General features: G+C 44.2%; 2 protein-coding genes across 4 annotated transcripts; one reads left to right on the forward strand and one right to left on the reverse strand.

Moving 5' to 3' along the window:
- On the reverse strand, positions 1-20,305 carry LOC105517551 (chromosome unknown open reading frame, human C9orf43). Of its 3 annotated transcripts, none has more exons than XM_011950099.1 (14): positions 19,886-20,101; positions 17,166-17,365; positions 16,916-17,051; positions 11,204-11,261; positions 8,827-8,927; positions 7,445-7,481; positions 6,537-6,709; positions 5,704-5,854; positions 4,947-5,004; positions 4,607-4,677; positions 4,297-4,384; positions 1,441-1,517; positions 722-785; positions 1-507 (listed from the first exon to the last, which is right to left on the reverse strand). In XM_011950099.1, exons 1-14 carry the CDS (start codon positions 19,888-19,890, stop codon positions 278-280), a joined length of 1,449 nt encoding a protein of 482 aa, XP_011805489.1. In that variant the 5' UTR covers positions 19,891-20,101; the 3' UTR covers positions 1-277. The 3 variants fall into 3 exon arrangements, with proteins under 3 accessions (XP_011805489.1, XP_011805490.1, XP_011805491.1); XM_011950100.1 differs by having other exon boundaries at positions 81-507; positions 19,808-20,305; XM_011950101.1 differs by having other exon boundaries at positions 81-507; positions 19,667-20,115.
- Positions 19,840-23,564, forward strand: POLE3 (polymerase (DNA directed), epsilon 3, accessory subunit). The gene is made up of 4 exons (XM_011950098.1): positions 19,840-20,582; positions 20,669-20,754; positions 21,081-21,199; positions 21,827-23,564. Exons 1-4 carry the CDS (start codon positions 20,517-20,519, stop codon positions 21,997-21,999), a joined length of 444 nt encoding a protein of 147 aa, XP_011805488.1. The 5' UTR covers positions 19,840-20,516; the 3' UTR covers positions 22,000-23,564.
- The last annotated feature ends 2,471 nt before the right edge of the window (positions 23,565-26,035 follow it).

Consider the following 26,035-nt stretch of genomic DNA (forward strand, 5'->3'; position numbering starts at 1 on the left):
GAGAAGCAGTTGTGTTTAATCACCAAAGTTATACTGACCCTAATGGAAGAGAAACAATCTAAATTTAAAAGGGCTAGGGATTTTTCTCCTACATTTATTTTAGAGGCAAGTAGAGGTGAACAAAGAAAACTGAATCCCTAAGCTCAGATCTTAGGCCCTGGTAAAGGCTCCAGAGAGCAGAAGCCCCTCTCCTCTTGCCCTTATGTGAAACGTTGCTGCCCTCAGGATACCAACCATCCTACTTTGGAACATGGCTGCCCCAGGGGATGCCTTCAGTCTATTCCTCCAGAGGCTTCTCTGCCTCAGAGGACTGGTTCTCCTCATCCTCATCATCAGTGTCCTGAAGAATCCTCAGTAGTCTGAGCTCAGAGTTCCAGCCTGTTCTAGCCATAATTTCGGATAAGTTAAAGGAGATCTTCTTTTGCCTGGCAGCCTGGGCTTCTAGCACAGCTTCCACCGGAGCACTAATGTTCTTGTTAGTGGGTTCTGTTTCATACAATTCAGGACCTAAAAGAAGATGCAGTCATTAATCGCACCTGTAAACTCCTCTCAAATAACTACAACAAATGGAGGACAGAAAAGGAAAAACTGGGATGTTTTTTAGGACTTGTCTGAGATAGGGGAACTATGCCTTCAGGGAGGTACACTATCCTGGACAACACAGGTTCAACTCTCCCTATCCTCAGTCACTTACTAAGGTTCCTCTACTCTAGTAACTTACTTTTTACATTGTAGTGGAAATCCATATGGTCACAGTAGTCCATCTTTGGTCTCTCTGTGGAATCCTGAAATTCATCGGGGTATAAGGAAATTTGAATCAAGACTTTAGGAAACTAAAAGGATTTTTCTAAAAGATGCTTTTCTTGAAGAAATTAACATCTAAGATGAGCCAGAGACCCACCTCTTGGGACTGAAGAGAAGCTTGTATCACACGTTCTTTGCCCTCCATGCTGTCCAAATGAACCTAGAACCACTCCTTCCCATTCCCTGCAGTCAACTAAGGGCAGACGGCCTCCAAATATGGCTTCCAACAATTCCTCCCATTCCAGTATGCACATGCTGTTCCTCCCATCAAGAGATAGGGCCTATTTCTTCTCTTATTTACTCTGGGATGGACTTGTGACTTCTTTGGCCAAGAAAAGTGGCAGAAGTAACAATGTTTTAGTTCCAGGCCCATCCCTTAAGAAACTGCTTTCATGAGACTACTATGCTATCAAAAAGCCCAAATAAGCCATATGCAGAGGCCTCAGGAAGGAAAACCAGCAACTTGGCCAACAGCCTCAGCCCAGCTGCATTAAGTGACCTCAAGCAGGAGAAGAACTGTCCAGTCAACCCACAGAATCATTAGAAATAACAAATCACTACGGTTAAGCTTTGGGGTTGTTACACAGTAATAGATAACTGAAACTGGGTCCTAGCAGAGGCCCGGTACACTGTCACCTGTTTCGAGGCGGTTCCTTTTTCCATCTGCTGCTGCTGCTTCATGTCACTGTTCTGACCTGGCAGAGTTCCGTAACCTAGTAACCAAAAAGTCAATTCAATCTTCCTCTTATTGGCATATCATATCCTCTTTTGCAGCTTCTAGGTGACCCCTAGTCTACAAGTGACTCCACATCTAGGAAAAGACAAGACCTTGATGGCAGGTAAAAGGTAGTTAGACCTTCTGAGTTTTACTTGAGATTCTGCTCACCTGGGACTGTAACTTTATCTATTACAGAATTAGAGATTACAGTCAAGTGTGTGTTAAAAGACCCAGGATTCCTCCAAGAAACCCTAATCTACCTTTTCACAGCGTATGAATACTCCTGTTACCAGAATGTGACTCATGTTCTTGCGCCATCCCTCATGCACCCACAAACAAAGCAAAAACAAAAACCTCTAGTTTTATGTTTCTTTTGCATCCGCTGCTTCCCCAACTAGTCCGTAAGAAGATTCATTCATTCTTTTCTCAATCTCCCTTTCCCTAAACAAACATCTTCCAAGCTGCCACCTGAGGCATTATGCTAAAATATAGCACTTCCATCGACTCCCTACCAGCACTGGTTCTCACCTTAGCTGTACACTGGGAGAACTGAAGAGCTTTAAAAAACAAACAAACAAACAAAAAAACAAAAAACACTGAGGCCTAGTTCCTAGTCCACCAGAAATTCTGATTTATCAGCTGGGATACAGCCTGAATATTAGAGTTTTAAAAGCTTCTGGCCGGGCACGGTGGCTCAAGCCTGTAATCCCAGCACTTTGGGAGGCCAAGACGGGCGGATCACGAGGTCAGGAGATCGAGACCATCCTGGCTAACACGGTGAAACCCCGTCTCTACTAAAAAAATACAAAAAACTAGCCGGGCGAGGCGGCGGGCGCCTGTAGTCCCAGCTACTCGGGAGGCTGAGGCAGGAGAATGGCGTAAACCCGGGAGGCGGAGCTTGCAGTGAGCTGAGATCTGGCCACTGCACTCCAGCCCGGGCAATAGAGCGAGACTCCGTCTCAAAAAAAAATAAAATAAAATAAAATAAAATAATAATAAAAAATAAAAGCTTCTTGGCCGGGCACAGTGGCTCATGCCTGTAATCCCAAAACTTTGGGAGGCCGAGGTGGGCAGATCACCTGAGGTCGGGAGTTCAAGACCAGCATGACCAACATGGAGAAACTCCATCTCTACTAAAAATACAAAAACTTAGCCAGGCGTGGTTGCGCACACCTATAATCCCAGCTACCCAGGAGGCTGAGGCAGGAGAATCGCTTGAAACCGGACCCAGAAGGCGGAGGTTGTGGTGAGCCGAGATTGCACCATAGTACTCCAGCCTTGGCAACAAGAGCGAAACTCCGTCGTAAATAAACAAATACATACATACATACATAAAAGCTTCATAATTGCTCTTAGTGTACAGTCAAGGCGGAGCACCACTGGCCTGGATGATAAAGGTCAAATGACTCAGCAGTCCACACAAGCTCCTGCCTACCTCTTTGGCATGGTAGACCACTCTCCCTTAAATACCCAACCCCACAACCACACTCAACTGCTCAGTGTTTCCTGAGCAGCTATGATCCTCCTAGATGCCTTTGCACAGGCTACTCCCTCACAAGAGTTATTTCCCATATCAGGAAAACTCCCACACATATTCAAGATCCAATGCAAAAATCATCTCTTCCATAAAGCCGCCTTTCTCAACTCAGTGAGGACAGGCCACTGCTTTAAGAACATGACTCACAGGGGCACCCCAGTCACCCAAGCAAAACTGCTCCTATTGGAGGCACTGGGAAGGGGTACAAAAGGCACCAGAATGGAATTCAGGGGAGTGGTAGTGGTCACCCTAGATGGAGTGCTAACCTTGGATACATCACCTCCTGCCCGGGGCCAAGCCCTGATTCTGTCCACCTCCCATGAGAAGGGCAGGAACCTTCTAACCTTCAGGTTAGAGCAGATCATTGGCATCAGACAACTAAGTGAGATGGGAAGGAAAGCAAGAGGGCAACATCCTTCTCAGGAAACCTCGTCTCAGCCCTCCCGGTGCCCCAGGATTGGAAAGCTCTTTCTGATGATTAAACAGTTGTTTTCACATTAAAGTCAGCAATTTCCAGTCTGAGAAGGGCACAATGATCCTCCAAGGTTTGGGGGGATTCTTTTTCCCTCCTCCCATTCTCCACTCAAGTTGAAAAATTTCAGAGGGATAGGGGTAAGTATATGCCTGAGCTCAGACGTGATAAGGACTCCAAAAAGGGGAGATGTCCATTCTCGTGTCCAGCATGAGCACTGGAGCAAAAGAACTGCCTGACGAGAATTGTCTCCCTGACTCCTGGATGGAGCTAGACAATGTGTTGACTGCCATGAGGTTCCAGAGACTCTCTACCTTGTGGCAGGAAAGTTAGGGGGCCCTGGAGCTCTGCTTCCTTAGAACTCTTTTGGGGTTCTAGTGAGGGGCCCGAACTCTCCCTGCCTCATTGGACAATGGGCCCTCAGGGTTTTCTCTTCAATAACCTGGGCTTGCTGCTCTCCTGATCCTCAAAATGCTCTGCCTTTTCTAAGGTAGAACCTGAAGAAAAGATGACTATGATTCATGTTCATGGTCATCTTTCAAGATCCCATGTGAAGCAGACATCTGGCCCAGCTTGTTTGTTTAGTAAATTTCTGAAGGAAGGATGGTGCACGAGAGACCAGACAGACTGAAGCATTCCAAGAAATTCTGAGTGCCTGACAAAGGCAGGTCTCAAAATGACAAGAGCATGTTTAGCTTTTCCAGCCCTCAGATACCTACCCCTCAGGGATCCTACCACCCCCAACCAAGCATATATTCCCCTTACCATAGAGAGGGTCATGAACAGTGGTAACTGGAAGTTTATGTGAAGTGCTCTGGCTCCCTGGATCACTCTTGGCTTTCTTTTTAGCCTCCTGAAACCCACATCAGGAGGAACAAATTAGTATTTCTGGAAGTAAAGATAAGCTTTTTCAACAGAAATCAAAAAGAAGGAATTTAACATCTATAACCAGACAAGAATTTTGTATCTATAACCAGATAGAAAACAAGGAGACTCCCACCCTTCACATGTCCCTTCCCATTCCAGACTGTAGCTACCTCTCCCGGTCCCAGGAAGCCCCTCACTGCCACTCTACCTGTTTCTTAATAGGTGTTTTCACTTTCCTCTGTTGCTGCTGCTGCTGCCACTGCTGCTGTTTCCTGTAACCTAGGAACCAGAGAGCCAGCTTGATCTTCTTCTAACAGCCCCCTCTTTCCCACTGGAATGCCTGCTGTGCCTTCCTTCACAATGGTGACTCTCACTGGTAAGGACCAAGCCAGAGGGGCTGCTTCCTGAAACCACTGTTTCCTGAGTTCTACATGTGACCCTGTATGACTGTGACCACAAATATAACTGAATTGGACCATGTTAAAGTATGAGAAATGTGGGCTAACAGAAAATGGTGCTTAGCAATCCAGCAGCAACAGCAAATCTACCTTCTGTCTTCAGGTTATGTAATTTCTTCAAACGTTCAGGATATCGCAGTGCAGGTCTCTGGAGAAAGAAAAAAGAAAAAGAAAAGCTCTACTGCAGGTCTTTCCCTTTCTCCAAATGTATCCACCAAATGCGTTTATTCATCCAGTCAACAAGCACATTTTAAGAACCCAGTGTTTTGCAGCATTGTACCAGGGACTACGGAGGAAGGGAAAAGGTGTGGGGAACAAAGTGCAGAAGAAACAGAGAACATGGCCGGGCATGGTGGCTCATGCCTGTAATTCCAGCACTTTGGGAGGCTGAGGCGGGCAGATCACCTGAGCTCAGGAGTTCGAAACCAGCCTAGGCAATATAGTGAGACCCTGTCTCTACAAAAAATTAAAAATTAGCCAGCCATGGTGGCGCACACCTGTAGTCCCAGCTACTCTGGAGGCTGAGGTGGGAGGATGGCTTCATCCCAGAATGTCAAGGCTGCAGTGAGCCATGATCAACCACTGCACTCCACCCTGGGTGACAGAGTGAGACCCAATCTCTCAAAAAGGAAAAGAAAAAAAAGAAAGAAATAGAGAACATTGCTCTCTCAACACTTCCCCCTTGACTGACTTTTACCTACATAGAGCCCAGCCTTCTGTGGGGTTTGGGTTCAGAGTGGAAAGGAAGAAGAGAGATAAGGAATAGAATGTCAACTCTTCCAGATTTGAGGAGAGATGGGTTTGACTTTTCACATAGGCTTCCTCCCTGCTGCTTCCTTGCTCTTACTTCCAGGGTGAGGCGGTGTATAGATAGAAACATCTTAGAAGAAATCGCACTGTCAGGTCGGTTCCTTTCCAAGGGAGGATTCTTTTTCATCATGGCCAATTTTATCTTCATCTCCAGACAGGGCATGGTTTGCTTTCCATCTGGCAAAAGTCTGAAGGGGACAGAGGACAGCCAGACAGTCAGCAACAGCTCTTCCTGGAAAGCACGACTGAGGAGAAAGAGATGTAAAGGGCTCCAAGAAATCTCCGCTTTGGGTCTGAAAAGGCCTGTACCAACAAGTGCTCATTTGGTAACACCTTTCTGATGCAACTACGGTCATCATGGCTGCATATACCCAGTGCTGATTCTATGTCAGGCTCATGTGCTTTATAACACTGAATCATTACAACACCTGAGAACAGATATTATTTCCACTTTGCAAATGAGGAAAATGAAGTTTTAAGAGGCTAAATACATTACCAAAATTCATATAGCCAGTTAAGTTTCAATGTAAAATTCAAAGGTCATCTCACTGCAGACCACATATTCTGCCTACCACTTATTCAAAATTCACCTATAAAAAGAAGAGAGTGACAGTGCCTACCTCCTAGTGGAAATTTAAATGAAAGTACATGTGATGTGCCTAGCACGGGGCTGGGCAAACGGTAAGTGTGATAAATGGTGGTGGTTATGATGGCCATCCCTGCCTGTTGGTAAGTCTAAGAGTTCAGTAAACAAGTTGGGGTGATCGTTTTCTCCCAGGCCTACTCAGAAAAAGCACACCATTTAGACCCATCTCAGCTTGAGTGAAAAGCAGGTGCTCTGGCTCTCCCACAGACCTACATGATACTTACTCCTTCAGTAGATCCTGAGGTAATGCTTCGGATTGAGCCCAGAGAGGTAGGAAATCTGAAGTGAATTGTTCAGACAATTGCACTGGGGTTGGGGGAGGCACAGTCATCCCTGGAGTTCCTACTCGTGTTTCTGCGGACTGATTTCCGGAGAGACCCAGAAATGACTTGCTTTTCTGGAAAAGAAACAATGGAAAGAATTCTCCAAAGCACTCTTTTTGAGCCTAGTCCTTTCCATCAACATTCTTGCCTCTCAACACTACCCTGGCATGTACTCCAGCCATGCTTGCCTCTTCTAAATGACAAGGGCCGCCTCATGTTTCCCTCTCAAGCTCCCAACTCTATTGTTGTATTCAGATCACACAGATATTTGTTGTTTTGTTGCATTTTCCCGAAAGGTCATTCATTTATTCACTCAACAAACTGAACAAAAATTTATTGTCTAATTATGTGTCAGGCACAGGGCTAGGGATGGGGATTCACCAATGAACAAAATGAACCAAGACACTACTCTTATGGACATAGAAGTCTTACAGTGATTTATCCAAGGTCACATTTACCCATAAATGGTACTATCAGAATTAGAAGCCCAGGTCTTATAACTCCTAGTCCTCTGAAATTCTATCACATCACATTGGAGATTAGTTTTTAATTGACCAAAAACTCCCCTTGAACACACAACAGTTCCTCCTATTATCTCAAGGTGCTCCTCATCGCCCTACAGGGAGGAGACAGAGAAAAGGAGTCTCTGAATAGAGAATGGTTTGGTTAATTATTCCTAAAGAAGGGTTTTCTTTAGCAGATTTGGATCATTTCAGGAAAGAAAGGGGGTAAGGTGGAGGAGACCTGAAAGGAAAACAAAACTCTACATAGCAATATTATAAAGGTTTGCACAAAAACATCAAACTTACCACCGTCGATTTCTTTCTTTTCTTCTTCCCATGCTGGCTGGAGAAAAACAAAACAAAACAAAACAAAACATGCTTCTCAGCTGGACTTGAAATAAGAATAAGCACAACTTATTCCCAGATATCTTAAACAGAAGCTCCAAGGATATTTGTGAATCATGACCACAAAGATTCCTATCTTTGATCAGTACTCGAAGATAGCTGGTTGGGAGCCCAGCAGCACCTGCTGCTCAAGCACCTTCTGCTAAAAAGACCCCCCCATCCTCCTATCTAAATTAGGTTTCCCATTAATCTCTCAGGCAATCCAGTTATCTGCTTTCATAGCATGAATCCAAATTAGAAATGATATATGTAGGTGTGGTTATGTCTGTAATGGCTGACTCCCCTGACAAGGCTCCAACAGGACAGGGACCAAATCTATTTGGTTCACCAAATCCTCGCTGCTTGACACAGAGATTTCGTAAGAAGTATTTTTTGCTCTGTCCTCTTCCTCCTTGCCTGGGACATGGATATGATAGTGGGAGCTCTAGTAGCCAACTTATACCTTAAAAGCACCCATGAAACTCCTTAGAAGTTGGAATTCATGGGCTAAGGAGATGGCCCAAAAAGCAAGAAGGAGCCCTGGTTTCTGATTATCTCATGAAGCTCACATGCCCTAGCCTGCCTACTTCTGAGCTTCTTTCACATGAAAGGAAATAAACCCTTAGGGTTGTTTTTCATTTGTTTATACCATATATACACACACACAAATGCATACATATATAGAGAGAAGCACTCATAGCATTATTTTTTAAAAAGAAAAATGAAATGAAATAAAAAGAAATTCTTAAGTTTCATCATCTCTAAATGTCACTTAACCTGAAAGTCTCAAGGATCAGGAAAGAAGAACCAAACACTTTCCTGATGGTTGTCAATATTAGAAAGCCTTTGGGCCTTCACCAAATGATCTTTGTCACACTCTGTTTTGTACACAAGTCCTACATGCTATTGCTTTTGTACACTGTACTAGGCCCTGGGGTTGAGATCAGAGATTCACATGCTTCACTGAGAACTTTTTCACTTGTTGCAAGTGGCTAACAAGAAAAACTAAGAGAGAGCATTTATTTCTTAGTCAAGTCTTACAAGTAAGTTGAGCCTTATCTTGTATGCTATTTACTGCCATGTGAAATTTGATATGGAGAAGTCCCACAGCATGAATCCCAAAATGGATTACGTTAAAATTCCAGTGTAGCAAAAGGCAGATGCAAGAGACCACGACCTTCTCTGCTTGGCCTCCTGCTACTTGCAATGAGCTGGCTAAAAGGAAGATCACAAAAAGGAGGCCTGCAGAAGACATCAGAGATTTATAGAGTCAAAGGCCTCTGAGTTCCAGATATGATACTCACCTCACATGTATCTCTGTTTCTTCTGGGATCCACAATACAACCATTTTTCTAACATCTTCAGGGCAGGGAAGTTGCGTCTCATTCAAATTCAACACTGGAAGCTAAGAGAAAGATATAAAGCCTATGTATGGCTTGAGGTGCTAAACTCCTGTATCAGATTAAGGATATGGTAAGCAAAGAGTTTGGTGGCACAGAAGATGATTTTAAGTTTCCCATCTCCAAGACATCTTCATAATATTCTCCCAAAAAAAAAAAAAAAACCAGACTCCTCCATCAAATATCAGTATAGGTATCTGCAAGAGTTAGTATTAATAGGCAAATAATCTCCCCTGCTTCCCTGTGCCATTAGGGTAGCATTTAGCAACTCCCAATCCGATCCCATATGAGGGTGCCCTGGGGCTTGCCTACAGGAACACTACTTATCCTGCCTACTCCACTCCAAAGACTTAGATTTTGCAGACATTACAATCTGCAGCTTGGGAGCAGAAAGAGAACTGATAGAAATAGCAGCAAGGTGTTTTCTTTTACAGTCTGACTACAGTTATAGGCATCTATATAAAAGTCAAAGGCTAACTCTTCTCACATTTAGCTATTTAGGATCCTAGAACACTAGTGCTCAAGGAAACCTTGTAAATCACCTAGTTCATATTCCTGGTAAGATACACACACGAAAAAACTATTCAAAATAAGGTTGTCCCTGTGAAGACGAACTGATGACTTGGAAGTAATAGGAGAGATTCCCTTTCATTATAAATCTTTTAATGCTTTTTGAAGTTAAAAATCACGTTCATACATTATCTCTTCAAATAATTAACTTAAAATAATTTAATCTAGGCCAGGCATGACAACTCGTGCACTTTGGTAGACCAAGGTAGGAGGACTGCTTGAGGCTAGGAGTTTGAGACCAGCCCGGGAAACAAAGTGAGACCCTGTTTCTACAAAAAGTTTTTATTTATTTATTTATTTATTTTTTGAGATGGAGTCTTGCTCTGTCGCCCAGGCTGGAGTGCAGTGGCCGGATCTCAGCTCACTGCAAGCTCCGCCTCCCGGGTTCACGCTATTCTCCTGCCTCAGCCTCCGGAGTAGCTGGGACTACAGGCGCCCGCCACCTCGCCCGGCTAGTTTTTTTGTATTTTTTAGTAGAGATGGGGTTTCACGTTAGCCAGGATGGTCTCGATCTCCTGACCTTGTGATCCGCCCGTCTCGGCCTCCCAAAGTGCTGGGATTACAGGCTTGAGCCACCGCGTCCGGCCTACAAAAAGTTTTTAATTAGCCAAGTGTGGTGCTGTGTGCCTGTAGTCCCAGTTACTCAGGGGTCTGAGGCAGGAGGATGGCTTGAACCCAGGAGTTTGAGGCTACAGTGAGCCATGGTCATACCACTGCACTCCAGCCTGGGTGACAGAGCAAGACCCTGTCTCTTAAAATAATAATAATCATTATTATTGTTGTTGTTACTATTTAATCTAATCCTCTTGTTCTAAAGAAGTCAAAGAGGTAAAGTGATTAGTCAATTTGTCCATTCAAAACCATCTACCATCGCGGTTCCTTATATTCTCCGTTACACATAATATTGAAAAGTGAAGCATCTCATGAAAAAAATAAAAGGCGTCCAGTAGAACTGCAAAGAATAGTAAATCTCTCTTTACCGTAGTTAAGTAGGAGGGATTTTTCTTTCTAAAGTTCTAATTTAGCTCTACCCCTAACTAGCTGTGTGCTTTAGCAAATCACTTCCCAACTGAGTTTCCTCATCTGTAAGATATATAAGATAGACTGTGGTCTATCAAACCATTGTAGTGTTTTTCAAACTGCAGTTGCAACTATCCATAGGTCATAAAATCAAGTTTTTTGAATCACAGACCATATTGTTTAAAAACGAAATAGAATAAAACAGAATAGGACAGAAAATATTAGAGTACATCACTCATAGTTAGGTAAGGATTGTTCCATGATTTTTTTTTTGTAAAATCTATTTCTTACTGTAGATCATAAGCTGAACAGTTTGTAAGTTATCAGATTAGATGACTTTAAGGCCTATTTGGGTCTGACATTCTAGCATTCCAGTTTCCCTGATTATGAGATGACAGTATTTACTGAGTAGCTGAACATGTTCTACGCAGGAAAGAGACAGAAAATTCTCACCTACACCAAACCTATACAAATCAATCCCACTGACTTCTAGGATTTCTGAAAACAATATAGCATGTAGATAGCACAGAGTCTAGCATACAGCAAGGAGCCAATATTAGATGGTTACTATCAACATTACTATTCAGATTATAGTCCTCCTGAGGAATAATTTCAAATAAAGGCAGAATAGTTTATTTCCACTAGTAAAGAAAAACTGTTGAGCAAGTACCTTTTAAAATCTGTGACTTACTTTGGGAAGTCTATTAGTACAGTTGATCCAACTTTTGTCAGGTAAACCCTTCCGAAGCCTAAAAAATGAGTTCCACACATAAAACAGAAATACAAAACACTTATTGGAATGATAAAGTTAGCGCTAAGAGGAAACCCTTCTACTTATCTACAGAAAACCTGGGGCTTTATGCTTACCAAACGAATGTAGGGTCTCACCATATCCTTAAGTTTTGTTTGTTTTTCCTGGAACAGCTCCTAAACAGACATTGCACACTGCAAACACTTCACAACTATTTGTTTCGTCAAACAGAACTCATAGCCTACTCTTCTCTCCAGCTAGAGACAGTCATATCACCATCAATAAAAGTCTAAGTACTTTGAGACAGATGCTCAAAATATAAAATAACATAAAATATAAAATAAACAATAAACAAAAATATAAACAAATAAAATTAAAAAATTTATTATAAAAGAAACAAAATGCAGTATATACATACAATAGAATATCATTCAGCTTTTAAAAGTCATGAAATTCTGATACCGTAGTCCTTTATTCATGGTTTCACTTACCCACAGTCAACTATGGTCTGAAAATAGATAAGCACCTGTAAGTAAGGTATTTTGAGAGAGAGAGACCACAAGAGACCATATTCACACCGTGAGTTTTTATCACAGTATATTATAATTGTTCTATCTTATTGTTGTTAATCTCTTAGTGTGCCTAACTTATAAATTAAACTTTACTATAGGCATGCATGTATATGTAAAAACATAGTAAATATAGGGTTTGGTACTATTCACAGTTTCGGCATCCACTGGGGGTCTGAGAATGTATTTCCTGCAAATAAGGGGGAACTACAGTATATACTACAACACTGGAAACATCATGCTAAGTGAAACAAGCCAGACACAAAAGGACAAATGTTGTGTGATTCCACTTATATGAGGTACTTAGAACAGGAAGGTTTATGAAGACAGAAAATAGAATAGAGATTACCAGAGGGTGGGAAGAGAAGGGAATGGGGAGTTGCCGTTAATGGATACAGTTTTTGTTTGACATGATGAAAACATTCCGGAAATGGATAGTGGTGATAGATGTACAACATTGTGAATGTACTTAATGCCAATGAATTGTACACTTAAAAATGGCTAAAATGGTCAATTCTTGTTATATACATATTTACCACAGTAAAAAACTCATATCCTTATATTTTCAAATCACTTGCTATTTTTCCTATTTGTTAAAAGACATGTTACATACATGGATGAATGAAAAATGTCAAGGAAGTAAATGAAAAAGACTTTTAGGAATGATAGTAAGAGGAGTTTAAAAACAATAAAAAGATAAAGACCTAACACTCAGCCTGCTTTATGAAATTCTACATGACACAGACACCTGCAGCTCCCCAGCCTCATCTCTGACCACTCTTCCATTCCTGCTCTATGTTCTAGGCACAATGAACCATTTTCCTGATACAGATAGAATTTCCTCTTGCCTCCAAGCCTTTGGATATGCTATTCCTATGGTTTGGAAATCTCTTCCGGCCAACCTCCCACCTACAACCCCCATTTCACTAGACTGCTCAGACTTCCGGTCTAGGCACAGATGCCACTTACACAGAAGACAGTGCCCTGGTTTGGGAACCCTTTCTGGTGTTCCCACACACCAGGGGGCAGTCCTCTCATGACACTCATCATACCACCTACTTATTTCTTTGCCTCCCCAACTAGACTGAAAGTCCCTTGAGGGTAAAGACTGTATGTTGTTTACTGTTGTATCCCCAGCATTCGCCACAGTGGCCCCTACTAAAATGCAGTTGTGAATTGAATGACTAAACAAATGTCATGGTCCCTGCTTTCAAAGGGCCTAAAATCCAGCTGGACTTAGGAGATAAACATATAAATATCAATAAGCATGTCAGGAACTCTAAGTACTGGGGGTAGTTTGGAAAAGAGAATATCAGAGGCTAATGGGAAATGAGAAAACTCAACCTTAACAGAAGAAAAGGACCGTATTCTCTCAGTCAACAAATAGTTATTATGTTTCCACTATATGCCATGCATTATTGAAGGCATAGGAGACAGAGCAGCCAACAAAAGAAACATACAGTCCCTGCTCTTGTAGGGACTGACATTCTCATGAGAGGCGGCAAACAAATCGACAAAAATCATTTCAGATCAGAAGAACTGAAGAAAAAGGATGCTTGGTTAAATGATGATGAGGGTGTAAGGAAATTTTCAATAGACTGGTCGAGGAAGACTTCTGTGAAAAAGCAACATTTAAGTTTAAACTCAAGGACCGAAAGGAATTAGCTGGAAGGATCTAGGGCAGTATTTCTCAACAAGGGGGCAATTTTGCCCCCAGGGGACATCTGGTAATGTCTGCAGGCATTTCTGGTTGTCATAACTGGAGGTAGGGTACTATTAGTATTCAGTGGGTAGAAGCCAGGGAAGTAGCTAAAATCAGATAATGCAGAAGACAGCCCCAAAGGACAAAGAATTATCTGGTCCAAAAGTCAATAGTGGTTTGTTTTTTTTTTTGTTTTTTTTTTAAAAAAAAAAGAGGAAAAGTGTTCTACTCAGGGGAAACAGTAGGGGCATAAGCCCTGGGGTGGAAGGTGTGGCACAGGTGAGGAATTGAAAGAGCAGTGTGGCCTGAGCCTATTCAACAAAGAAGGGAGAAATGTGAGATGAGGTCCAGTAGGAAGGCCAGATAAGGCCAGGCCAGGGACTTAATGAAGTGACAGGAGGGAAGAAGGCCTTTACAGTTAAGGAAACTGCATGACAGAAAAGCACAATCAGAAAACCAGTCTCGCACAGAGGAAAAGTTGGTGTTCAAGAAGAGAGGACTCTGATTAGAGAAGCCAGACAGTAAAGAGAGAGGCCACCAGTCCAGAGTTGGGAGGTTTGAGTCTGTTCTCTAGTAAACAAAGTGCTCATAAAGGGGCTTTTTGAGCAAGGAAATGAACAAAGCAGTATTTTTGGAAGATTAATCTGTTGGCCATATGTAAAATAGCTTCGAGGAGAAAAGGCAGAGAAGCCAATTCAGAAGCCACTGCAAACACCCACCATGTCATGAGGGACTGGTCTCCGACGGAGAGTGTGAAGCAGAAAGCAAGACACACTGAAGGAAGAAGACGTGGAAACAGGGAACTGACTAGAGGAGGCCGCTCTCTCACAGCTCTGCACTATACACGGAGGGCATGGCAGGCGTGGAGTGTGTCCCTGCGTGTGAATGTGAAGCACATCATAGGTCCTGACTGAGAAATACCACTGTTTAACCAAAATTCAAGTCCCAGAGAACATGAAAGTAGTCATGCCTCTTCCTATACCATTGTTAGCCAACGAAAAATCATCAGGGGCTACTTCAATGGAACAGGAGAAAAGAAATTACTATAAGAGCCATCACTGGTGCTTTGATTCCAGGTAACAAAGTCTTTGAATTTTTTAAGTCCAAGCTTTCCACAGATATCTGTCCCTTAGTTTCGTGTATCAGCAAGCACTCATTGGGTACATAGACACTGTAGGAGACTCAAGGAAAGAAAAAAAAAAAAGCCACTGCTTTTTCCTTTAGGAGCTTACAAATAGTTTCACATCTAAAAATAAAATATTATTATAGAAAGACAGCGGCCGGGCATGGTGGTTACAAATAGTTTCATACCTAAAAATAAAATATTCATACCGGGCATGGAGCTTACAAATAGTTTCATACCTAAAAATAAAATATCATTATAGAAAGACAGGGGCCAGGCATGGTGGCTCACGCCTGTAATCCCAACACTCTGGGATTGCAGGATAACCCCTTTATGTTATTCATTCATCCATGCATGTAACATGTCTTTTAAAAAATAAGAAAAATAGCAAGTGATATGAAAATATAAGGATACGAGTTTTTTACTGTGGTAAATATATACATAACACAAATTGACCATTTTAACCATTTTTAAGCGTACAATTCATTTGAGCTCACGAGTTCAAGACCAGCCTGGGCAACATGGCAAAACCCTGTCTATACAAAAAATCCAAAAATTAGCCGGGTGTGGTGGTGCATGCCTGTGGTCCCAGCTACTTGGGAGGCTGAGGCTGGAGAATCACTCGAACCCAGGAGGTGGAGGTTGCAGTGAGCAAGTTCGTGCCACTGTACTCCAGCCTAGGTGACAAAGTAAGACCCTATTCCCCACCAAAAAAAAAAAAGAAATAGAAAGACAGGGTTGGGCATGGTGGCTCACATCTGTAATCGTAGCATTTTGGGAGGCTGAGGCGGGTGGATCACTTGAGGTCAGGAGTTTGAGACCAGCGTGGACAACATGGCGAAACTCCGTCTCTACTAAAAATATAAAAATCAGCCAGGCATGGTGGTGTATGCCTGTAATTCCAGATACTCGGGAGGCTGAGGTATGAGAATTGCTTGAACGTGGGAGGCAGAGGTCGTGCCATTGCACTCCAGCCTGGATGACACAGTGAGACTCTTGTCTCAAAAAAAAAAAAGAAAGAAAAAAGAAAGATAGCATATATGGACAATTTTCTGATCTACAGATGCTGATAAGACTGGCTGAATTGTGTCTTCCCAAAAATCGTCTGTTAAAGTCCCAATTAGTACTTCAGAATTTGACTGTATTTGGAGATACGGTTTTTTAAAAAGTTATTAAGGGCCAGGCACAGTGGCTCATGCCTGTAATCCCAGCACTGTGGGAGGCCAAGACGGGTGGGTTGCCTGAAAACAGGAGTTCAAGACCAGCCTGGCCAACATGGTGAAACCCTGTCTCTACTAAAAATACAAAACAATTAGCCGGGTGTGCTACTTGGGAGGCTGAGGCAGGGGAATTGCTTGAAGCAGGGAGGCGGAGGTTGCAGTGAGCTGAGATCAGGCCACTGTACTCTAGCCTGGGTGACAGAGCAAGACTCCATCTCAAAAAAAAAAGAAGTTATTAAAGTAAAAATGAAGTCACATGGGGGGCCCTAACCCAGTAAGACTGGTGTCCTTGTAGGAAGAAATTAAGACACAGACGCGCAGAGGGAAAACCATGTTAACACATAGGGAGAGGGGCTCGGTACGGTGTCTCATGCCTGTAATCCCAACAATTTGGGAGGCCAAGGCAGGAGGATCCCTTGAGGCCAGGAGTTCAAGACCAGCCCAGGCAACAAAGCAAGACCTCATCTCTAATAAAAGCAAAAAACAAAAAAATTAACCAGGCACGATGGTGCACACTTGCAGTCATAGCTACTTGGGAGGCTGAGGTGGTAGGATTGCTTGAGCCCAGAAAGTTGAGGCTGCAGTGAGCTATGATCACACCATTTTACTCTAGTCCAGCCTGTGTGACAGGGTAAGACCCTGTCTCAAAAAAAGTAAATAAAAAAAAGGACACAGGGGATAAAAAATTACCATCTACAAACCAAGAGTGGTCTCAAAAGCAAACAATCTTGGCAACACCTTGATAATGGACTTCTAGCCTCAAGAATTATAAGAAAATAATTTTGTTGTTTAAGCCTCCCAGTCTATGGTGCTTTGTTATGACAGCCCTTCTGAACCAACATACCTCCCAAATTAACCAATTCCTAGAGCACAAGCAGGAAGTGTTTCTGTCTCCCACTGCCTATTCACTACTTTTTAACCAAATTGGTATTTTCTTTTTAATCTGGCTTTCTCAAAGTATACTACATGGATAAGGAAAATCATAAGCCAGAATTTTGAGACAATAGGTTGTTAAAGGAAGATTCCATGATAATTTACCTGCCATGAAATTTGGAGTAAAACTTTGAACTCCGAGACAATAAAGAACGGGCCTTAGTAAAGGTACATTCTGGTAGATGACGAGGTGCAAAGCAGGAATCTGAGATGTTTACCACGGTGAGCACTGGGAGTTTATCTGAGAAGGCAGACCAGAAGAAAACATGTTAACATGCTGCCTGGAGAAAGGAAGTCACATACATAAATACATTAAGGACCTTGTGAGGGAGAGGACAGAAGCTGGCTAATTCACCTTCAGCATCCAGGGGAGTTTTGCAGGTTGAGCCAAGGATTCGAGGATGGCCCCTCTCAATGCGGCGGATAGTTGCCCAGCATTGTGGGTGCTGACAAACAGCAAAGCCACAGGTGGTTTCATCCCACTGGCTCTCATCTGGCAAGTCCATACCTAGAAATGGTTTAGGCCAAAGGCCAACCCTGCAGTATTCTAGTCCTCTGGAAAATCAACAACCACATAATTAGGGAGTATTATACATTAGCCATACAGTCCAGATCTTAATTTGAACTCAAAGTATAAAATATTTCTATTGAACCTATATAGGTAAATGATGGCCACAAAATAGTTAAAGATTGGATAACAAACAAGTATGAAAATATCTCAGCATGAGGTAGAATGGCAAGAGTTTGAGAGCAGAATGACTTCAGGTCCCCTAATTGGCTATTTAATAGCTGAGTGACCTGGGACTTAACCAGTCTGAGCCTGTTGACTTCACTCTAAAATGAGGATAAGTTTATTTCACAGGGTCATTACAAAAATTAGTTAATGAATATTAAAAGCCTGGCATATTGTTGCAAACAAATATTTGCATCCTTTCCTTTTCCCCTTTGTTTTTTTTTTTTTTTTTTTTTGAGACGGAGTCTCGCTCTGTCACCCAGGCTGGAGTGCAGTGGCCGGATCTCAGCTCACTGCAAGCTCCGCCTCCCAGGTTCACGCCATTCTCCTGCCTCAGCCTCCCGAGTAGCTGGGACTACAGGCGCCCGTCAACACGCCCGGCTATTTTTTTGTATTTTAGTAGAGACGGGGTTTCACCATGTTAGCCAGGATGGTCTCGATCTCCTGACCTTGTGATCCGCCCGTCTCGGCCTCCCAAAGTGCTGGGATTACAGGCTTGAGCCACCGTGCCCGGCTCCTTTTCCCCTTTGTTAGTCATCAGGGAGAAGATGCCACCATTTCCAAAAAGCATTATCAAATTATGACCAAAGTAGTCACAGAAGTGTCTCAGAAGGCCCAAACTCCTGGAAGACACGTTTCATTTTTCAATGTGCTTCAGTTCCCATGCAGGCAGATAAAATACCCACCAGCAATGAATGTGTTTGCTCAAATAGCAAATCACTAGACACTCCTAGTTGCATCAGAGGCCATTAGCTTTTCATTTACTGGCCATATGGCCTTGGACAAGTGACTTCACACCTCTCTCTCAAGTAGGAGGAGGGGTCCTGACTTGGTGTCTCAGGTCTGTAATCATGGCACTTTGGTAGGCCAAGATGAGTTACCCCTTCTCTACAAAAAATAAATAAATAAAATAAGCAGAAGGAGGGGAATCCCTAAGTAGGACTGCAGAAGCATTAAATGGGATAATGTACTTTTACGCATGGGAGGTGCTCAATAAATATTACCATCTTTTCCTTTCTAGAGGTGTTTTAGGCAATCAATAACTACCACCTTATCCCTAAGAACTTTTTAAGGACAGCGTCCATTTCTTTCTTTTATTCAACACATTTATTGATTACTAAATATGTGAGGGGACCTGCTTTGGACATGAACAGTAATAAACTCCCTGTTCTAAACAGTTTATAATTTAGATCAAAGATAAACTATCAGCCTAGGATTGCACCTGGCCTATGACTTGTTTTGTTTGGCTGGCACTTTGAACCAATTTTAAAATTGAAATAGCCCACAATGTCCAGATTTCTGATTCCTTTTAGGGACCAAAATATTTGACAACACTCGGCCCAATTCCAGCTGAACTGCAACTGACTAGCCTGAGCAGCCCTGACGTTTTCAGCCAGGTCTGTTCTATCCAAGCGGAGTTCCCCCACCAGACCTTACAGTCTCTAATTGAAGCACTTTCAGTTGCCACTTATCATAGCATTTGCTCTTTTGTTTTAAAATATTTCTCTGTAAACAGGCTTCTATCGAAAGCAGGAAAACTAAATGGCGACTTGAGACTTCCCTTTTGAACGGAAAAAAGCAGCATTAATTCTCAGTGGGAGGCTAAGCGCGGGGGCTCACGCCTGTAATCTCAGCACTTTGCAAGGCCGAGGGCAAATCACTTGAGCCCTGGAGTTCGGGACCAGCCAGGGCAACATGGTGAAACCCTGTCTCTACGAAAAATACAAAAAAATTAGCTAGGTTTGATGGAACGCACCTGTAGCCCCAGCTATTTAGGGGGGCTGAAGTGGGAGGATCACCTGAGCCCAGGAGGTCGAGGCTGCAGTGAGCCGAGACCGCCTCACTGCACTCCAGCCTGGGGGACAGAGATCCTGTCAAAAATATACACATACATACACACAAATCAGTGGGAGTGAGAATTTCTACGAACGTAATATAAAAATAACTTAAAAACAACTTAAAACGTCATTGCAAAACCTTGAGAATGATTTTAACTGGAAAAGAGGTATGATGAACAATTTAACTGAAAAATAAATACAATTTTAGCACGGTTTGTTTTTGAAAGTGAATGTGATGTTGCATTCTTCTTACAATGAAAAGGCTGCTTCTCGCCCTTTCGTTACCTGCCCAGCCCGAATAGACTCCTGAGACCTAATCAGGCGCATCTCTATATGGCCAACATTATCCCCGGGGTACATAAATAGTTCACGTTAAAAACGAACAACAACTACTACAAAAATCTAAATAACACTCAGTTTTAGTACCATTATTACAAAGGTGTGAGGGACGAAAAGATTAAAAATGAACAGCAACTTCGGTAGAGATGGAAAAAGATTGCCCGCTCCATTCCAGGAAAGAAAAAAAAAGTGGGAGAATCTGATCACGACGGGCTGAGATCCTGTAAGAGCAAAGCGGATTCCAAACCGCTTAGGGTTGCTAAACCAAGTGGTAAAACGCGGCCCCTTGCGGCGCGGTGAGGAGATAAACCGACCCGGCCGGCCACACCCTGCCTCGGGTCCTAAAGGGACCCACCCAGCCGCGTCAGCCACGCCTCCGTCTCCCACACGCTACGCCCGGCTGCACCGTCGCCAAGCAGCGGCGCAGAGCACCATGGAAAACGGACGGAAACTCCATTGAGCCATAATAAGCTGGAGAGAAGGTTCCCGACGCAGCGATGGCGAGAGGCAGAGAAACAGACCTGGGGAGGGGCGTGCGGGGTGGGGTGGGGTTGGATGGAAGCCTCGGCGGGCCAAAACCACTGCGCCTTCAAACTCCGGATGCGCCGGTATTTGAGGCGGAGGCGGGGCTAGGGGGGAAGACGGAGGCTATGGCGCGCGGAGCACTGTGGGACACTGTGGGCCACGTGGGGCGGGACGGAAGCCCCCGAGGGTCAGACCGTAGCGACGCGGGAAGTCCGGACGCCGTAGCTGCCTGAAGCAGAGGCGAGAGGGAGGCTCAGCCCCGGCGGCGGCAATGGCGGAGAGGCCCGAGGACCTAAACCTGCCCAACGCCGTCATCACCAGGATCATCAAGGAGGCGGTGAGCAGCTCGGGGGGGCGGACGAACGGGCAGGAGGGAAGCAGGTGCTGGACCGGCAGCTTTGCTTACCCCCGGTCTCCTCGCAGCTCCCGGACGGTGTCAACATCTCCAAGGAGGCCCGGAGCGCCATCTCCCGCGCCGCCAGCGTCTTCGTGCTATACGCCACATCCTGGTGAGCGGGGCAGAGGCATAAGGGAGGCGCGGGGATACCTGGCTGGGAGTTCCTGGCCGGGAGCCCACAAACCCCAACGATTATGTCCTCCCTCGGTCGGGACAAGTTCACAGTCCTCAGCCAGTTCCTACAAGTTCTGAAGCAAAGTAACGCAACAAAATAACTTTGCTTAAGCTTTTTTGTGCAGAGAAGGGAAGGACTTATCCGTGTCACACCAAAATCCATGCATGTAAGAAGCAGGTTTTCCCGTTCCACCTCTGGGTGCTCCTTTTCCCACTCACCCCGTACAAACAAGAGGGAGTCTGACAGCCTTTCTCTTCTCTCAGTGCCAACAATTTTGCTATGAAAGGAAAGCGCAAGACGCTGAATGCCAGTGATGTGCTCTCAGCCATGGAAGAGATGGAGTTCCAGCGGTTCGTTACCCCATTAAAGGAAGCTCTGGAAGGTAACGAGCCTCCTGTCTTCTAAACCACATAGATGGTCATCCTGTGTGACCTGTTCATCTGGCCCTGAGACTTTCTCAGCGCGGGTCCCTTTAAGTCCTCTAAGCCAGCACTTGATGTGACTCGACCCAGTTCGATGGGCACTACCTCAGATCTGTTTTGTAATGCTGAGCAAGTTATTTTTCCTTTTCTGCCTCCGTTGTTTTTTTTTTTTTTTTTTTGGTCTTGTTTTTCTTGTTGTTGTTTTTTTTTGAGATGGAGTCTTGCTCTGTCACCCAAGCTGGAGTGCAGTGGTGGGAACTCGGCTCACCGCAGTCTCCTTCTTCTGGGTTCAAGCAATTATCCTGCCTGCGCCTCCCAAGTAGCTGGGACTACAGGTGCATGCCACCACGTGCAGCTAATTTTTGTATTTTTGTAGAGATGGGGTTTCACCATATTGGCCAGGCTGGTCTTGAACTCCTGACCTCAGGTGATCCGCCCGCCTCAGTCTCCCAAAGTGCCGGGATTACAGGCATGAGCCACCGCACCCACCTGCCTCTGTTTTTCCAGTTGTACAATGTAATTAGCTCCTGCAGTCTGTCTGGCTCACTTTCAGCTCTGTCTCCTAAGCTCTTCTTTCCTCCTTACAGCATATAGGCGGGAGCAGAAAGGCAAGAAGGAGGCCTCAGAGCAAAAGAAGAAGGACAAAGACAAAAAAACAGACTCAGAAGAGCAAGACAAGAGCAGGGATGAGGACAATGACGAAGATGAAGAAAGGCTGGAAGAAGAAGAACAGAATGAAGAGGAAGAAGTAGACAATTGAATAGGGTGGGAGACTGTAGCACCTTGGAAGGTACCACTTGAGATGAGACATGCTACATGTTTCTGCGACGCTTTTCCATGCTGGGCAGAGGAGTCTCAGGCAAAAGTGCCTGAAAAGATCAGAATAAAAACTGACTAGAAATACCATCAAAACCAGCACTTAACCAAACTGAAAGCATCTGAGTAGCAGAATCCTGTTTCCCTTCATCAATCTGAAGATTATTACTTTTTGACAAGAGGGATTCTGAGCGGCTAAATTAGTTTGATCGCTTTTGGTTACTTAAATGTGTGGTTAGATGGTTTTTGATCTGCAGTCTTCCCTATTCCCCCAAATAAGTAATAATAATTTCCGTGCTGCCTGCTGTGTTCCAGATCACAGAAGCAGCCAGGGCTCAGGAAAAATTGGGGCTTTGCTTATGGTCAGCCTATGTTTGATTGCACAGTCTTTGACAGTAGCTTACTAAGACTGCTCAGAATGAGTAAGCTTTAGGAAAGTACTAAAATGCTGTGGGAGAATAACAAAATCTGTCTCTTCACTTGACAGGAGCATTAACTGGGTTTTGTTTTTCATGGACCCACTTGGCTCAAAACCTTTCTGTAATACCTGCAGATGATTGATCTGCTGGTGTGGTGGTAATCTGATCACAGATACTCTTAAATCAGCAGTGTAGAATGGTGTTAGTCAAGCAAGGGTGCCAGTGTCTTACTTTTACAAAAACAGATGGCATAGTGTCAGGTGTACCTTACTTTCTGCCACTATACAGCTTTAGGATTTGTCATCACCTCCTGGAAGGTGTAAAACCCCAGGCTTTCTCTTCTTGAAGTCCATCTCCCAGACTTGTGACTGTAGCTTTTCATTCTTCAATTCATGAGTTCCGAACTTTATTTCCTGTAGGCACAGCTTTCTCCCTCTGTGCCTCTTGCTTCCTTTCTCTCCTCTGCCTCTCCTCTGTCCCCCATCCCACTTTCTCCTCTCCCTCCTTTTCTCACTTCTGTCAGTCTGGAAGCTTTGATTACCTGCTTAATACTCCAAAGTGTGAGTTCCTCTGATCTCTTGTTTCCTTAGTCCTAATCTCATGTTTTGTTTTGTTTTTAAGAGATGGGGTGTCTCTGTGGCCCAGGCTGGAGTGCAGTGGCATGATCATAGCTCATTGCATCCTTGAAATCCTGGACTCAAGTGATCCTCCCACCTGAGCCTTCTGAGTATCTGGAGCTACAGATGCGTGCCACCAAGCCTGGCTAATTTTGTCTCGTGTCTTCTAAAAATTATTTTGTGAAGCCCCTCTGAACCTTAAGGGAAATCTGATGGTGCTCAGGAATCTAACTCTCCCCAAACCGCCCTCTTTAACTGCTTCTAAAATATCTCTGTTGGCCTTTCTTAGTTTTTTTCTGTTTCCATTCAGTGCTCCAAGCACTTTTTGTTTCTCTCTAAGCTGAGTGCTTGGGGTTTGACAGGTAGTGATGTAGTTTGACACTGTTAACTTGTTAAATACAGTGAAAAGTTTATGAGTGAAGAATGCTGAGAAGATTGTAATGCTTTGTACAAATAAAAGTCTTGTTAAAAAATGATGCCTCCTGTTTCATGCCGCTTGTTCGTAGTGTGTTTTTGGAGAGAACCCCTGATGATACTCTCCATAAAAGTTTTTGGCGTGTGGACTTGGCCAAACCTTTGTAAACATGAGATCCTGCAGCGTGTTGGATGACCAGCAGGTGCTGCTCATTCACAGGCAAGGGCTCTGAACTACTGCAAGAGTGTTTTTTTTTTTTCTTTTTTTTTTTTTTTTTTTGAGACAGAGTCTCAATCTGTCACCCAGGCTGGGGTGCAGTGGCATTATCATGGCTCACTGTGACCTCCTTCTCCCAGGTTCAAGCAATTCTGCCTCGGCCTTCCAGGTAGCTGGGATTACAGGCGCCCGCCACCACGCCCAGCTAATTTTTATATTTTTAGTGGAGACAGGGTTTTACCATGTTGGCTAGGCTGGTCTGGAACTCCTGACAGGTGATCCACCCGCCTCAGCCTCCCAAAGTTCTGGGATTACGGGCATGAGCCACCACACCTGCTGAAAGCTTTTTTTTTTTTTTTTTTTAATGGATCCTTGCTCTGTCTCCCAGGCTGGAGTGGCGTGATCTTGGCTCACTGCAAGCTGTGCCTCCAGGGTTCACGCCATTCTCCTGCCTCAGCCTCCCGAGTAGCTGGGACTACAGGTGCCCGCCACCATGCCTGGCTAATTTTGTTTTTGTATTTTTAGTAGAGATGGGGTTTCACTGTGTTAGCCAGGATGGTCTCAATCTTCTGACCTTGTGATTCACCTGCCTGAAAGTGCTGGGAGTACAGGGGTGAGCCACCACGCCCGGCCGGTGCAAGAACTTTTCATGAGTCTGGCTATGTTGCCCAGGCTGGTCTCCAACTCCTGGACTCAAGCAATCCTCCTGCCCCGGCCTCCCAAAATACTGGGATTATAGGAGTAAGCCACCACACCCAGCCCTAAGTATTAAGTCTTAAACCCTATGAAGCAGCACTGCTGTTACCTCTATTATCTCTCAACCACAGTGTTTTATTATCTATGTTAAGCAGCTTTTTCTTTTCTTTTGAGACAAAGCCTCACTCTGTCACCCAGGCTAGAGTGCAGTGGTGCGATCTTGTCTCACTGCAGCCTCTGCCTCCCGGGTTCAAGCAGTTCTCCTGCCTCAGCCTCCCGAGTAGCTGGGATTACAGGTACCGGCCACCACATCCAGCTAATTTTTTGTATTTTTGGTAGAGATGGGGTTTCACCACATTAGCCAGGTTGGTCTTGGTCTCAAACTCCTGATCTCAGGTGATCCGCCTGCCTCAGCCTCCCAAAGTGCTGTGATTACAGGTGTTCCTTTTTTTAAGAAGGACTTTTGCTCTGTCATCCAGGCTAGAGGGCAGTGGTACCATCTCAGCTCACTGCAACCTCTGCCTCCTGGGTTCAAGAGATTCTCCTGCCTCAGCCTCCCAAATAGCTGCAATTACAGGCCTGCGCTACCACACCTGGCTGATTTTTGTATTTTCAGTAGAACAGGATTTCACCATGTTGGCCAGGCTGGTCGCGAACTCCTGACCTCAAGTGATCTGCCCGGCTCGGAATCCCAAAGTGCTGGGATTATAGGTGTGAGCCACCGTGTCCGGCCAAATCTACATAGCTTTTTCAAATCATAAATGTATAAATAACATTTCACAAAGATACAACCCCCAATACTCATTAGATCTAATAGCTTTTTCCTTCACAGTAGAAACATCCTTTCTTAACTCCCATGAGCACTGCTCAACTCCTGTGGCTTCCTTTAAGCTCAGTCCCCTGCCTCATCTCCACTTCCCCTAGCTTCCTCTGTGGATTACTTGGCATGTGGATCTTCCTGGAGCATTGCTGGGTTACAGACCCTCCTGGTTTTCTATTAAATATATACTTAAACCTATTATTCAAAGCCTGCATGAGAAGGGCTCGCCCTGCTACGAATTTTAACCAGCCACTCTAACAAGGCTGTGTGCTCTAGTCAAGGATGAATCCTCAAAAGAACTCTTCCATATGGCTTTAGTTAATTCTGTCCCATTCGTCACCAAACTTGGACTACCTAAGAAAAACATGTTTCCTGAGAATAGGGACTATTACTTTAAAACTACAGAATTTGGCCAGGCACGGTGGCTCACACCTGTAATCCCAGCACTTTGGGAGGTTGAGGCAGGTGGATCACGAGGTCAGGAGTTCAAGACCAGCCTGGCCAAAACGGAACCCCTTCTGTACTGAAAACACAAAAATTAGCCGGGCGTGGTATCCTGTAGTCCCAGCTACTCGGGAGGCTGAGGCAGGAGAATCGTTTGAACCTGGGAAGTGGAGGTTGCAGTGAGCCAAGACTGCACCACTGCACTCCAGCCTGAGTGACAGAGCAAGACTCTGTGTGAAAAAAACAAAACTACAGAATTTAACAACTGGGAAAAATCTTTGACATTACCCACCAGTTTTTCCCCCACCACACTTCTATCACTACTATAGTGGTTATCTGGACTTTTCAAGTTC

Source organism: Colobus angolensis, unplaced genomic scaffold, assembly GCF_000951035.1.
Source record: "Colobus angolensis palliatus isolate OR3802 unplaced genomic scaffold, Cang.pa_1.0 Scaffold301, whole genome shotgun sequence".
Classification (NCBI taxonomy): Eukaryota; Metazoa; Chordata; class Mammalia; order Primates; family Cercopithecidae; genus Colobus; species Colobus angolensis.

Excerpts from the sequence above, each read along its gene's own strand:
- LOC105517551 (XM_011950099.1), bottom strand. Across the intron at positions 8,928-11,203 it reads GTACTAATAGACTTCCCAAA|CTTCCAGTGTTGAATTTGAA; the intron begins GTAAGTCACAGA and ends TCTTTCTCTTAG. Across the intron at positions 6,710-7,444 it reads AAAGAAAGAAATCGACGGTG|AAAAGCAAGTCATTTCTGGG; the intron begins GTAAGTTTGATG and ends TTTCTTTTCCAG.
- POLE3 (XM_011950098.1), top strand. The coding sequence starts at position 20,517 with ATGGCGGAGAGGCCCGAGGACCTAAACCTGCCCAACGCCGTCATCACC. Across the intron at positions 20,583-20,668 it reads CCAGGATCATCAAGGAGGCG|CTCCCGGACGGTGTCAACAT; the intron begins GTGAGCAGCTCG and ends GTCTCCTCGCAG. Across the intron at positions 21,200-21,826 it reads ATTAAAGGAAGCTCTGGAAG|CATATAGGCGGGAGCAGAAA; the intron begins GTAACGAGCCTC and ends TCCTCCTTACAG.